The 14,049-nt window shown below is 32.2% G+C and overlaps 1 protein-coding gene across 2 annotated transcripts in view; it reads left to right on the forward strand.

The window, feature by feature from the left end:
• The window catches only part of COL11A1 (collagen type XI alpha 1 chain), a 198,906-nt gene that overhangs the window by 108,683 nt on the left and 76,174 nt on the right, over positions 1-14,049 (forward strand). For both annotated transcript variants that reach the window (XM_007113602.4, XM_007113603.4), the window contains exons 31-36: positions 422-475; positions 5,267-5,320; positions 5,454-5,498; positions 5,633-5,686; positions 5,802-5,846; positions 9,335-9,388. In XM_007113602.4, the coding sequence (XP_007113664.1) occupies positions 422-475; positions 5,267-5,320; positions 5,454-5,498; positions 5,633-5,686; positions 5,802-5,846; positions 9,335-9,388 (306 nt within the window). The remainder of the gene's footprint in view (positions 1-421; positions 476-5,266; positions 5,321-5,453; positions 5,499-5,632; positions 5,687-5,801; positions 5,847-9,334; positions 9,389-14,049) is intronic.

Raw genomic sequence — 14,049 nt, forward strand, 5'->3', positions numbered from 1 at the left:
GGCTCACGGGCCCAGCCGCTCCGCGGCACGTGGGATCCTCCCGGACCGGGGCGCGAACCCGGTTCCCCTGCATCGGCAGGCGGACGCGCAACCACTGCGCCACCAGGGAAGCCCTAGGTGATTTCTTAACATATTCTTTAGCTCACAAACAGTCCTAGAATTCTTTTTACTCAGAGTTCTATGTCACTAAAGAAGGCACTGTCACTTAGACAACAGAGGTTAAGTTAGTGAACATTATAGCATTAGCAACATTTTTTTCCCTATTCAAATTAAGAAATATAATGAAAGTAAAGAATGGCAAAAACTTGCAAATCTTCCTTTCAAATGTGCAGATATGTGGTTCTAACTTCTAGAAAAATGACTAAAAGCATCGTTTAAACTTAATTCATCTTAGAATTGATTATTATTATTTTAACTTTAGGGGAAACTTGGTGTTCCAGGATTACCAGGATATCCAGGAAGACAAGGTCCAAAGGTAAAATAATTAGCTTGATTTTAACAGTTTATCAGCCTTTTGTAGATACACTTAAAATTAATCATCTATCGTTACCTTTCAGTTTGTAATATAGAGATGATGAATCCTTAAAATATAATCTTATAAGGGAAAGTCAGAGGCGGTGTGGGCACCTGGAGTGCAGAGAGTTCAGAGATCCTAGGTGATTTTGGATTGGAGTATTTTACAGACAGACTCATGAAAGGAAGGCACAGTCAGCCACTTCCTTGTAAGTGGAATAAGGACTATTCCAGGGCAGTATATTAATATATATAGAAGTTTTAAGTAGATGACAGGTGATGGATAATAGCTTTTGATTTCCTTTCTGGTACCCTGAAGGTTTGAATTACCACTTATATTTTTTTTAAAGAAAGAATGACTCTTCTTTCATCCTCTTTATTTTCCCTCATTTCCACAGAACTTGTTTCCTAGGGCTACTGTAACAAATCACCACAAACTTGGTGACTTAAAACAATGGAAATTGACTTTGTTACAGTTCTGGAGGCCAGAAGTCTAAAATGGAGGTGTCAGCAGGCCCATGCTCCCTCCAAAAGCCCTGTGGGAGAATCTCTCCTTGCCTCTTCCATCTTCTGGTGGCCCCAGGCACTTTTTGGCTTGTGTGCAATCTCCGACCCCTTCTCCCCACAGATTTTTTTGTGTCTGTATCTTCTCTTCTTACAAAGACACTTGTCATTGGATTTAAAGACCACTTGGATAATTCAGGATATTCTCATTTCAAGATCCTTAACTTAATCACATCTTCAAAGACCCCTTTTTCCAAATAAAGTAATATTTGCAGATTCTAGAACATTTGGATATTAGATATATCTTTTGCAGGGGCACCATTCAACCCGTGCACTTAATGCACTCAAATTCTATTTTTGACTAGTTGAAATATACATATTTTAAGCAAAAAGAAGATGTTTTGAAAATACATGTTTACCTTGGTGTACTAATTTTCCTCGAGCTAATTATAAAACTTTGCTAAGGCTGCATTTGATGTATTGACTAGTTACATTAAATGGTTAAATGATTTAATATGTAAATCTTGGTTCTTAATATTAAGGTAATTATATGCACATGAGATTATCTATCTATCTATGTATTATTTATCTACCTATATATTTGTCATCTATCTATCCCTGTTTGATCCATTCAGGCTAGACAGGTTTAGTATATAAAAATACATCCTGGTTGGGTATAATAATCCCCAAATATATATTTATTAATAAGTTTCACAGATAAACAATGAGAGACAAAAATATCCTCCCTCCTGACTAATGTGAACTGCATGCACTTGTGACTCATCATCTTGTGGCATCAGTATTTTAGGCTTGCTATGTGGTTTTGTCCTATAATATTTCACTGAATTTCTAGAATATATATTTCCTTGTATGCTAGGAGGTAATTGAGCCTTTCTAAAATAAGATTCATTTAATCTATTATTTTAAAATAATGCAAGCATCATTTATATGTTTCTGCCTACATTTAGAACACTGATTAATAATTTTTACCTTTTAAATACTGTCTCTAATACATTGTCCTGTCACCTAGTTACCTGTCTTTCAAATGTCAAGCATTTTAACAAGTGCTTTGAGTAAAAGAAGATATTTACTTCATAACCCACAACTTTAAACTATTATTAGATTATTTGGTAAATTTTTTATCTAATTACTAAATTGAATTGCAATGTGGTGGTGTTTAGATTTAAGAATGGAAAACTTTTTTTACATGTTACATGAATGAGTACAATTTTCTATTAAGTGTTTATTTGACATTTTTATTTTTTCTGTTTTTCCTAAGTCAGTCCTCTATTCAACATTCATTGACTTATTTTTATTTACAAAATGGACCAGAATGACTAGAGAGAAATATTTCTTCCTAGAGGAATCAAACATTTTATTTTTACCCTTTAACCTAAATGTCTGAAATTTTGGTCTTTATTTTTTTCTATTACTTTTCTTCATAACTTTTTTCTATGGTCAAAAACATTTATGTTTCTCAGTTCTAAAACAAAAAATGATGGATACATCAAAGATCAAAGATAGCTTCATATTTTTTCCTATCTGGAAGCCAATGAATTTTGAATAGATTTAAGTCTTTATTGTACTAAAAATGAAATTCGGCTGCTAATCCCTTTCAAGCAATTTAAGGACTATAATTAAGCAATATAATTTATCCAATATCTTACTAGTAATATAAACCATACTGAGTATTTAAAAGATGCACTGCCATATGCACTATAAAATGATAGCTATTTCAAAAAGTAAAATCTGTTTTAAGGTAGGATTCATTTATATTTAAAACAGAATTTAAAATAATTTTGAAATTTTCAGTTCACCGAAAGAGCCAATTTCACTATTAACCTTTGACTTTTTGGCCTTTTGGTGGCTGTTTATTTTTTCCATTTAAAAACAGATAATGTCTTTTCATGGAAACTGTATATTTTGGTGATAATTTTTATGTGAGAAAAGAAGAAGAATATGCCCATGTATTACAAACTGTTTAGTTAGTGGATTGGACATTTTTGTCTATTTCCCATAAATTTCTAGAGCAGAAACCATGTAAGAAAATAAATTTATTAAACATGAAATTGATGCATAAGAGCAATTTATTTGAATGGAGTCTCTATAAATGTGTTTGTGTTCTATTCGGGACAGATGAATATTTGTCCTCAAATTGAATTTGATAGAAGTGAATTACTTTCTTATTGGATTATACTCACTTGTCAAATTCCTAGAGTAGTCACATAGTAATATTCTACCAGGTACAACTATCTGATTCTCTCTAGAGAAAGAGAAAAGTCTTTGAAAGCCCTTCAAAAAATGTCATTCGCAGACATTTTCCCCCATTGGGTATTACATGTCCTAACAATTGTCCTCAGGTTGATCACATAGTGGTCTCTATAAGCATGAATTAGAATATATTGCTGAACAGGTCCTAAAAAGAAGTTTAGCAGCTCATACTAAGTTTTGTCCATCAAATCCTCCCATAAGGCTGCATATACAGTTTTCCTGACTTGTGGAGGAAATATAAATTATAACATCCATTCTGTATGTATCACCTGGGGAAATTGCAGGGTCCAGGAATGCAATGCCAGTGAGTCTGTCTCAGTATGTCTGCAGTGGGATTTGACATCCACACTTTTAGCAGTCACTCCAGATTATTCTGATACAGAGGAGGCATTTATCACTTGGAGAAAGATTACTGTAGGTTAGTTCAATCCAAATGAGTGTAAACTGAAATAGACTCACAGGCATAGAAAACAAACTTATGGTTACCAAAGGTGAAACGGAGAGGGAGGGATAAATCAGGAGTTTGGGATTAAGAGATACACACTACTACATGTAAAATAGATAAACAACAAGGACCTACTGTATAGCACAGGGAACTATATTCAATATCTTGTAAAAACCTGTAATGAAAAGAATCTGAATAAAGAATACAGATATACATATGTGTAACTGATTCACTTTATACCTGAAACTAATACAACATTGTAAATCAAAAGCAAACAAAACAAAACACAAAGATGTATTCAAGTCAAAGAAGGCTTTGTTACATCTTCCTCAAGGCATGGGGAAGTGTGTAAATCTGCATGTCTGCTACTCTTTGCTAGACATTTTTTTACACATTATTGCATTTAATCCATGCACTGGTCGGAATAGGAAAATAGTGAGTGTTTGGAAGCCCCCCCAGCTCACCCCTCCCAGGGTCTCATAGTTATTGGTAAGTTAAGGAGCAAGGATTGAACCCTAATCTGCTCTATTTCATGATACAATGACGAGACAAACCAATCACAGTCATGTTCAAAGGAATCTCTCAGCAGATGAAAATCTGGACATATGTACAAAGTAAAATAGGGGAATCATTCCATTTGTAAAATGTAGCTGTTTGTGGATTAAATTACATAATGCTTTTACAGTGCTTAGTACATCTTTAAATAATCATTATTTATTGTTAGCTATCGTTATCATTTTTATACCTTTTTTTCCTTTATTCCGATTTCCTATAAATTTCAAAGTACCTGTAAGATGCAGATGATTGCTCTCATTTTGTAGAAGAAAAAACTGTACTCATTATTATACTATAGTAATGTACCCAATTACTTAGGTGAATGCATGACAAACATAAGTCTTGAATTTATGTCTTCAGAATCCCACAAACAGATTTTAATGCTGAACTGTCTGACATAGACTCTCAGTTAGATCTAACCACATTCAAACATCAAACAGAAAAGATGGAAGAAGATTTTTAGTCTTTATGATTTGACCCAGTTCTAAAGGTGTAAAATACTCAACTAAAAAGTGATAAGTATAAGAATACAATAATGTTAATTCAGGAAAATATTTTATAAAATTCCTATTTTAATATTTGATTATTCATGCTTGTGAAAAATAAAATTTTTTTCAGAGTTGAAGCAAGTATGTAGAATTATAAGTCAAAACTTTATTTTTAAAAAAATTTATTTTATATGAAATGCCCTTTAATTGCTGTTTACTAATATGAGAAATGATATATTTGATTAATTAATTTCCTTAAAGTTAAAAACTAAAATGTTTTATCAATTCATGTTTTCAATGCTTCCAGGATTTCAGGTGTCACTGTAAGTTCATTTTTAAATACATGAATGGAGGTTGTATGGTATCTTAAATTATATTTTTGATTTGAATGCTACCAGCTTGCGAGAATCATTGTGTTCCAAAAAACTTTCAGCTTGTGGCTAAAAATGTTAGTTACTGTACTCATTGTTTATTATTTTTATTTTTGTAGGGTTCCACTGGATTTCCTGGGTTTCCAGGTGCCAATGGAGAGAAAGGTGCCCGGGTATGATATACAAGTATATTGTTCTGGACTATATAATATAAATGTTCTTACATGAGTACCTATCTCTCAGCACCAGACTCACAATTTACTGTGATATACTGCGTATTGAAACTGTTTGAACTGTCTTTGGCAGGGTGTAGCTGGCAAACCAGGCCCTCGGGGTCAGCGTGGTCCAACGGTAAGTACCTTGATTTAAAATAATGATTTTCATTTTTCATTTAACTCTCCTATTTTCTCCAAAAATAAAAACTGATCCCGTGCCTTTAGATCTGCTTGGAACTGGATCAATTTCATCTTTGCTCTTATGTGTAGGGTCCTCGAGGTTCAAGAGGTGCGAGAGGTCCCACTGGGAAACCTGGTCCAAAGGTATCATCAGCACTTGTTCCATTTGGGCTTTCCTATAAGTTCCTCTTCCAGAGGATGGATGTTAACAGAAGGAATCTAAACTGATTTTTTCTGGTTTTTGTGTTGTTGTTGCCAGGGCACTTCAGGCGGTGATGGTCCTCCTGGCCCTCCTGGTGAAAGAGTAAGTACGATACAGTCATATCATATAAAGTAAATATTAGTATGTTGCACATGTTTAAATTTCTGGGAAAAGTTACAGTTACATGTTTCTGCAAATACATGTACACAGTCATGCACAAAATCTAGTCAGAGTTTAAAACATTCCTATTCTTTAATTTACTTTCCTAAAAAAAGCTTAATCAATTATGTGCTATTAATTTTGTTATAGAAATGAGAGAAATTATATGTCTAATTGGCCTATGATACCAACTTTTAAACAAAAATAATTGTTTTCTTTTAAATACACATGTAACACCTATGCCTTCTCCTCCACTCCTCTTGCTTTCCATACTGATACTCACTTTGTTCCTGGAGCTGGCAGCAGCATTATGCTGGTAAAATGCAAGCTACCAGTAGCCATTAAGTCACAATCAATATACATTCAAATAAAGATAAAACATCTATTCCAGTAAATAGGAAAACTATTTAGTAATTTGATTTTCAATTGGTATAAAATAAAGCTAAATATACATAAGTAAGCATGCCCTTTATTTGTTTTTTTTTTTTGGCAAAATATAGCATTTTTTGTAGCCAGATTTTTTAAAAGCTATCGTCTTGAAAGAATTTTAAATATTCTATATTACTGACAAACAAATTAGATCATGACTTAATATTCTATAATTTTAATATACATTTTTATATTATTGAAATTTATGTTTCACAAAAAGTAAAACAGAAATACCCTCTGACATATAACTTAAAACTGAGAATAAGTAATTTTTTTAAAAATAAACTTTCTATTTGTGACAGAAAAGTCACTAGATTTGACTCAAGAATAAACATTTAATTCCAGTTTTTTCAAATTTAATTAACTTAACTTTCTATTAAATGTTTCTCACTCTTGATGAGCTATTCCTAAATTAAGTTCATCCTGTACATTTTGACTTCATAAATAAAACAATACATTTGGAATATTTTATATCAGTCATTTTAATAAGAATATACAGCTAAATTAATTAAAATGGCTAAATCATTAAATGGAGTAGAACCATTTAACAAATTGTAGCATAACTAAGAGTCTTGTCTTTAAAGTGCAGACTATTCTCTTTACATATTTTGTTTGTACATTCCAAAATTTCATGATCAACTATAAATCTTTATGATTTTATTTTGGGACACAACAGTGTAACCCAAGAACATGATCACTTGTAATTGTAAAGACACTTTCAGATTAAGAAAAGTATATTCTGAGGATCAAAGTAAGGTTGATTTCAAAAAAAATTTTTTAAGAAGTAAGCTTGAAACCATTTTCAAGAAACATTTATACATGTTTTAAGCATAAAGAATATTTTTCTTGTGTTCTGTGTAGTTGATCAGACATTTTCTATCTAATATATCTTCATTTTCTGCAAAGAATTTTAAGTATCATGAACTCTTTGTTATGTCTTAGGCACACAGTTGAAGAACAATGAAAGTAATATCACAAAAATGTTTTCTTCAAACTATATGACTTGGGAGGTTCAGGGAGAGAATTTTACAGTACCATTGGATTAGAAATGAAAAATACCCATTTTTGCCCATTTCAATGGCCTTCTTTAAAAATATATTTATGTGTGTGTGTATATATATATATATATTTATAGTATTATATGTAAACATAATATATATTATATATATAAACACCCATTAGGATATTCTACAAGTTAAATATGATCCCTCATACTCATGATTTGCAGAGCATGGATGCCTGCTATTAAAGACTTAGTTAATACAGCTTTTACTTGGGTCTGAGATGATTAGATTTAGCAAAAACAAAACAAAACAACTAAGACATCCAAATAAACTGAATTTTAAGTAAACAATGAATAATTTGTGGCATAAGTACGTCCCTTGCAATATTTGGGACATATTAAAATTATTCATTATTTATCTAAAATTTAAATTTCATTAAACATTTGGTATTTTATCTGACAACACTAATTGGGTTCCAACACTGTCTTTACATACTGAGTATTTATGTAATTTCTACCTCACCTGGAAACTATTTTGATTAATACAAAGAGAGTGTGTCAATATGTTTTTGTGTAATTGTATGTAGAAAGACCCACTTTTTCTTCTTTATTTTCTCTAGAGAAGTGATTTTTGAAATTTTTCTTAAAGAAATTTAAATTCAAAATAAAATTTTATTTTGAAAAGGAGAAAAAATTAAAAGTAAAGAAATGACAATTTATGAAATTAGGATAGTAGAGCTTACTATATAACCTAAAGGAATTCTATATTTTAAATTTTGAATTTAAAATGGTTTTTGATTTATAATTTTCTTGCTATTATGATAGATATTTAAGAATGATAGTTTCATATTTTAATGAGAGTACCAAAATTTCTAAGTTCCAAATATTTTCCCAGTGTTTTTGGTAATTACATGAGATACCTATTTTTTTTAATGACATATCTAACTTTGAAGTTTCTTTTTGATTTTAAGATAAGATGTTGGTAACAGCAATAATTTGTTCTGATTTCTGAACTAGCATTGGCTTGAGAATGGTAATGAAATATCCTGTGGGAAGGCTAAATTGATAAATTGAAGAGAGTAAATTATATTAAAGATCAACTTTAGTAAACTTTATTTTTTATTTAAGTATAAATAAATCCTAACCTAATTGTATTACTTAAGAAATTTTATTTATATTATGTTCCATTTTATATATATTCCTTTTAGAATATAATTATCATGTTCTGGTCATATAAAGGTTTATCTTTCACCATCCTTTTGCTGCGACCAATGTAGTCCTTGTAATAGGGTCTACTTTATGCTTTTTAAAGATATGTAAATCTAAGTGTTGAATAATATAGTTAATTAAGCATCAAGTCAAGAGCAATATTATAAATGTATATTTGGATTTAATGTTAATGAGAATAATTATATAATAATGTTCTTTTCATCTTATCTACAAAAGAAGTTTATACATGAGTAAAATGAGATAGTGACATCCTCAGAAATAAATATGTTTTAAATATAGAGATTAGTTAAAGGTATCCTCTATGGTCTTTTTGAGATAGTCAATTATTTTTTTCTTTTAATTTTGTATGACTGTAGAGTCAGAACATTTATAGAATCAATTTTAAAAATAATTTTTCTTTATGGGGGCTATGGACTTGAAATATCCTCCATTTATGGATGTTTGTAGCCAGTGTTGAAAGTAGATTATCTACAAGGTTTCTGATACATCCATGTTCTATTCACTTTTAATATGAATTCTAAATATTTACAGTGTTCTTCAGCTAAGACCATTGATGTAATGTGCAGTTTTGAGTAGTGAATAGTGTGGAAGATCATCCATTTTGCTTTTAAATTACCATAGACTATCCTGTTGTAATGCAATAGTTCTGCCATTATGGTAAAGAAGCTGTATTTTATATTGTTCTTTATCTGTAGAAATAAACTGCAACGCGTAAAGATGTGCCTTATAAGGTATATTCTTAAATTTCCCCACTGCTTTTTCTCTTCAGGGTCCTCAAGGACCTCAAGGTCCAGTTGGATTCCCTGGACCAAAAGGCCCTCCTGTAAGTGTCATGGTTTTTCTTTCTCTTTCTTCATTTGACAGTGTTTTCAAATTTTGAAAGTCATAGCTTTTATATTAAATAATATCTAGGTACAAATATGGATAAAAATTCCTATAAAAACAAAATTGTGCTTAATAATGCCAGAGTATGTATTTTCAGCTTATGAAGTTTATCAAATGTTTCTGAATCTAATTTAAATATATCTTATTAAATATTCCTTCAAAGTATATCAAAACTAGAACAACATGAATATTATTCTCTCAACTACTCTTCTACTGCAATGACTATTATTGACAGCATTAAAAATCATTACTGAATCTTAAATATTTAGTATATCAATTTCTTTTTTAGCTTCCATTATCCAATGTATCCCTCTTCAAAATGTCACTTCCTAAACATCCTCCAACATTCTGACATTACTTATATCACATTAAGATCTATCCATTTGTATTTACTATTTTTGCCTCTATAATGTATTTTTCTTAGAAAATGTAATGATAACCCTTCCTGAATCATTTCCTTTTTATAAAATTTGTTTAGAACCACAGTCTGTAGAATATCTTCATCAAATATTTTCACAAAGTTAATTGAAATCTTTTACTTTCACACAAATATTCGTGGGAATATAGGACATGCTCAGTGCTCAGTTGCTTTTTTCTCTCTCTCTTTTTTTTTTTTGGCAACCTATTCAGTTTATTTATGAGTTAGAATCAACTTACTGTCTTAGTCCATACTGGCTGCTATAACAAAAAACACAGGTTGTGTAGTGTATAAACAGTAGAATCTATTTGTTAGAGTTCTGAAGGCTGGAAGTCCAAGATCATCATCCCAGAATGGTGAGGTGAAGACCCTCCTTCGGGTAGCGGACTTTTCACTGTCTACTCTCTGGAACCTCTTTTATAAGTCACTAGTTCCATTCATGAAGGTTCCATGAGGTGACATAAGCCCTGCCCAAAAGTCCCATCTTCTAAATAACATCACCTTCGAGGGTTAGGATTTCAACATCTGAATTTCAAGGGGACACAGACTTTCAAACCATAGCACCCACCTGTCTAAGGAAATTGTTCTCACAGTGTGGTCCCTGGACCAGAAGATCAGCAGCACTTGCAATCTGTTAGAAATGCAGCGTCTTGCCTCCACCTCACTCACCTAATCAGAACTCTAGGAGAGGGGCCCAGTCTGTGTCTTAACGAACTCTCTAGATAGTTCTGATGCATGCTAATGTTTGTGAACCACTGTTCTAGTCCAGAGTAGACAATGCTATTCAAACTTTAATGTGCATGTAAATCATGTTGGTATTTTGTTAAAAATGTAGATTTTAATTCAGTAGGTCTGGGATGGGTCTTGAGACTTGACGTTACTGGCAAATGTCTAGATGATGCCAATGCCAGTGGTCAATGGGCCATACTTTGAATAGCAAAGTTCAAAAAAGTTTTGGCTGAGAATAAGACCAACATAGTTTGACTATTATCTATGCTGTAGGAAACTCAGTATAGTTAAAATTTTCAGTCAGTGATTTGAGAACCAAATGTTTTCTCAATGTAACAATACCAATAACTAATTCCTAGTGGCAGTTTTACTCACATCCTGGTTATTTTCACTTAGCGGCACATTGATATAGATTTTTGGCTGAATATTTTAAACTGATTTTTGAACTGAATCTTTTTTTAAAATTTTTATTGGAGGGGCTTCCCTGGTGGCGCAGTGGTTGCGCGTCCGCCTGCCGATGCAGGGGAACCGGGTTCGCGCCCCGGTCTGGGGGGATCCCACGTGCCGCGGAGCTGCTGGGCCCGTGAGCCATGGCCGCTGGGCCTGCGCTCCGGAGCCTGTGCTCCGCAACGGGAGAGGCCGCAGCAGGGGGAGGCCCGCATACCACAAAAAAAAAAAAAAAAAAAGAATGATAATTCTGACTGCCTTAAAAGTAAGGACTTCTACCATCAAGAGACACTCCTATGGGGATGCAATGGCAAGCTATGGAGTAAGAGAAAGTATTTGGAACACAGTAAATAACAAACTATATCCAGAATACACAAAGAGTTCTTACAAATAAATAAAATAGATAATGAAAATTTTTAAAAAAAGAAAGATTTGAGCATGTGATTCACGAAAGAAGTTATCCCAGTAGTCTTTTTTAATTCTTTTCCCATATAGACCATTACAGAGTACTGAGTAGAGTTCCCTGTGCTATATAGCAAGTGCTTATTAGTTGTCTATTTTATGTATAGTAGTGTGTATATGTCAGTGCCACTCTTCCAGTTTAATCCTCCCCCCTCCTTCTCCTGTGGTAACCATAAGTTTGTTTTCTACATCTGTTGAACTGAATCTTTTTGGCAAAACCACAACAACATGCACCTTGTGAGAGGAAGTTATGTGAGGATTTTTATATATGCCAATATTTCAAAAATTGTACACCCCAATGTTCTCATTTCTAATAATTATATATAGTATAAATAATTATAGTTAGTCAAATATAGTCCAGTAACAATCTTGCATAAATGAACGATTCAGAAAATTATAAATTAAGATGTTAGAAATTTAAATAAATGTTACAAGTGATTATATTTTTAAACATGTTGAAAATCATTTATAAGTAAATAAATATATTCTCCAATTTTTTTAATTAATTTTTTTTGCTGCATTGGGTCTTCATTGCTGCGTGCAGGCTTTCTCTAGTTGTGGCCAGCGGGGGCTACTTTTCATTGTGGTGCGCGGGCTTCTCATTGCGGTGGCTTCTCTGGTTGCAGAGCATGGGCTCTAGGCGCGAGGGCTTCAGTAGTTGTGGCGCACGGGCTCAGTTGCTCCACGGCATGTGGGATCTTCCCGGACCAGGATGGAACCCGTGTCCCCTGCATTGGCAGGCGGATTCTTAACCACTGCGCCACCAGGGAACTCTTGTTCTCCAATATTTTTATATTGAGTTTCAATTACCCCCTCTTTCTCTGATTACTTTCAAATGTGATTTTAGCTCACATATTTTATTTTTTATTTTTATTTATTTTTTTTATTTTTTTTACATCTTTATTGGAGTATAACTGTTTTACAATAGTGTGTTAGTGTCTCCTTTACAACAAAGTGAATCAGTTATACATATACATATGTTCCCATATCTCTTCCCTCTTGCGTCTCCCTCCCTCCCACCCTCCCTATCCCACCCCTCTCATGGTCACAAATAGCTCACATATTTTTAAAATGAATTATTTATTGTGAAATACTGACTTAAATGCTGAAACTCTCTTACTTTTTAAAATAATTTTAGACACTGTGTTTAAAATATTATTTTTATCACTAACAGTCTTGCTCTATTACAGCAAACATATCAAGAAAACTTATCTATATTATTGTGTTATGAAAGGATTAATACAAATAGCTAGTATTAAACAAAGGATAATATAAATACTGTCTGCATATAATATTGTTTACTCACTATTTCAGTTTTGTTCCAAATGTAATATTGTCATGCAAAGTTGCACATACAGAGAGGTGAAAATACTGTTGCAAAAATGATTTTGCACATAAGATTCTTTCATAAGTATTTTGAAGCCATGTGCATAGATCATTGTTTAGCAACATAAAATCCAGTGATATGTGTAACTTCAACATTATCATACCATTTATATTTGTACAAATTGTTAAGAAGTTTCCCTCATGTAATATAATTTTATTGCCAAGAAAGCCATTTTTTCCTCAAACTTTTTCAGTCCATTATCTCACGTATCTTTCAACAAGTTTTGAGCCATTGATCATGCATGCATTTTGTCTCTAAGGAGTATTAGAAGTATAATAAATGCCTACGCTTGAGAAACATGTAGTCTGCTTGGAAAGACATGACACTGTTAAGGAACATTGCTTTCACTGCTAAACAAAATGAGTTTTATACTCTATTTCTCTGACAAATGAAACATCAGTGCGTGAAATAAGAGTACCTATCATTTCTCTGCTATGTAGTTTTGTAACATATAGGAAAGAACTGTCTTCATTTCTCTGATATTTAGGAGGAATTCAGGTAGAGGGATAGAACCAAGCTCCTCTTCCTTAAAATTAATTGATTCATTTTCATTGTAATCAGGAAATATATATATATATATATATATATATATATACACATATATGTTAGATATATACATGAAAAATAAATGAAAAAATATATATATTCACACAGACACATGTGGAGTATGGATTAAGCACTTGGAATGTTGATGTTTAGAGTCTGTTAATCTCATGCCAGTGTCAGCATATAGTTATCCCAATTAAAAAAATTAATTTAGGTGATTAGGATTTATAACATGACTACTATAAGATACATTCTATTTAGAGAAAAGTTAAAAATCAGTGCCAATGTGAAGTGAAAAACATCTTAACATTTATTTATAAGTGTCGTTTCACGGATTGCTTTGCTGTATATGCACCCTCCCCCCATTTAAATGAATTTGTTGTCACTACTCTTCACCAACAATATTAAAGGGGCAGTCTACTTTGATCAATAAAATTATTATATTTAAATTAATGCCATGAAATTATTTGGTAATTAATATGCTTATTTTATTGGACAGTAGTGTGAAGCCATTAAAATTACTTAGGATTAATCACTTAATATTAGGAATAAATACTTAAGAAAAATGATGATGATATGAATTCTTTATATAGTCTATTTACACTGCTCC

The sequence above is a fragment of the Physeter macrocephalus genome, chromosome 4 (genome assembly GCF_002837175.3).
Source record: "Physeter macrocephalus isolate SW-GA chromosome 4, ASM283717v5, whole genome shotgun sequence".
Taxonomy (NCBI): Eukaryota; Metazoa; Chordata; class Mammalia; order Artiodactyla; family Physeteridae; genus Physeter; species Physeter macrocephalus.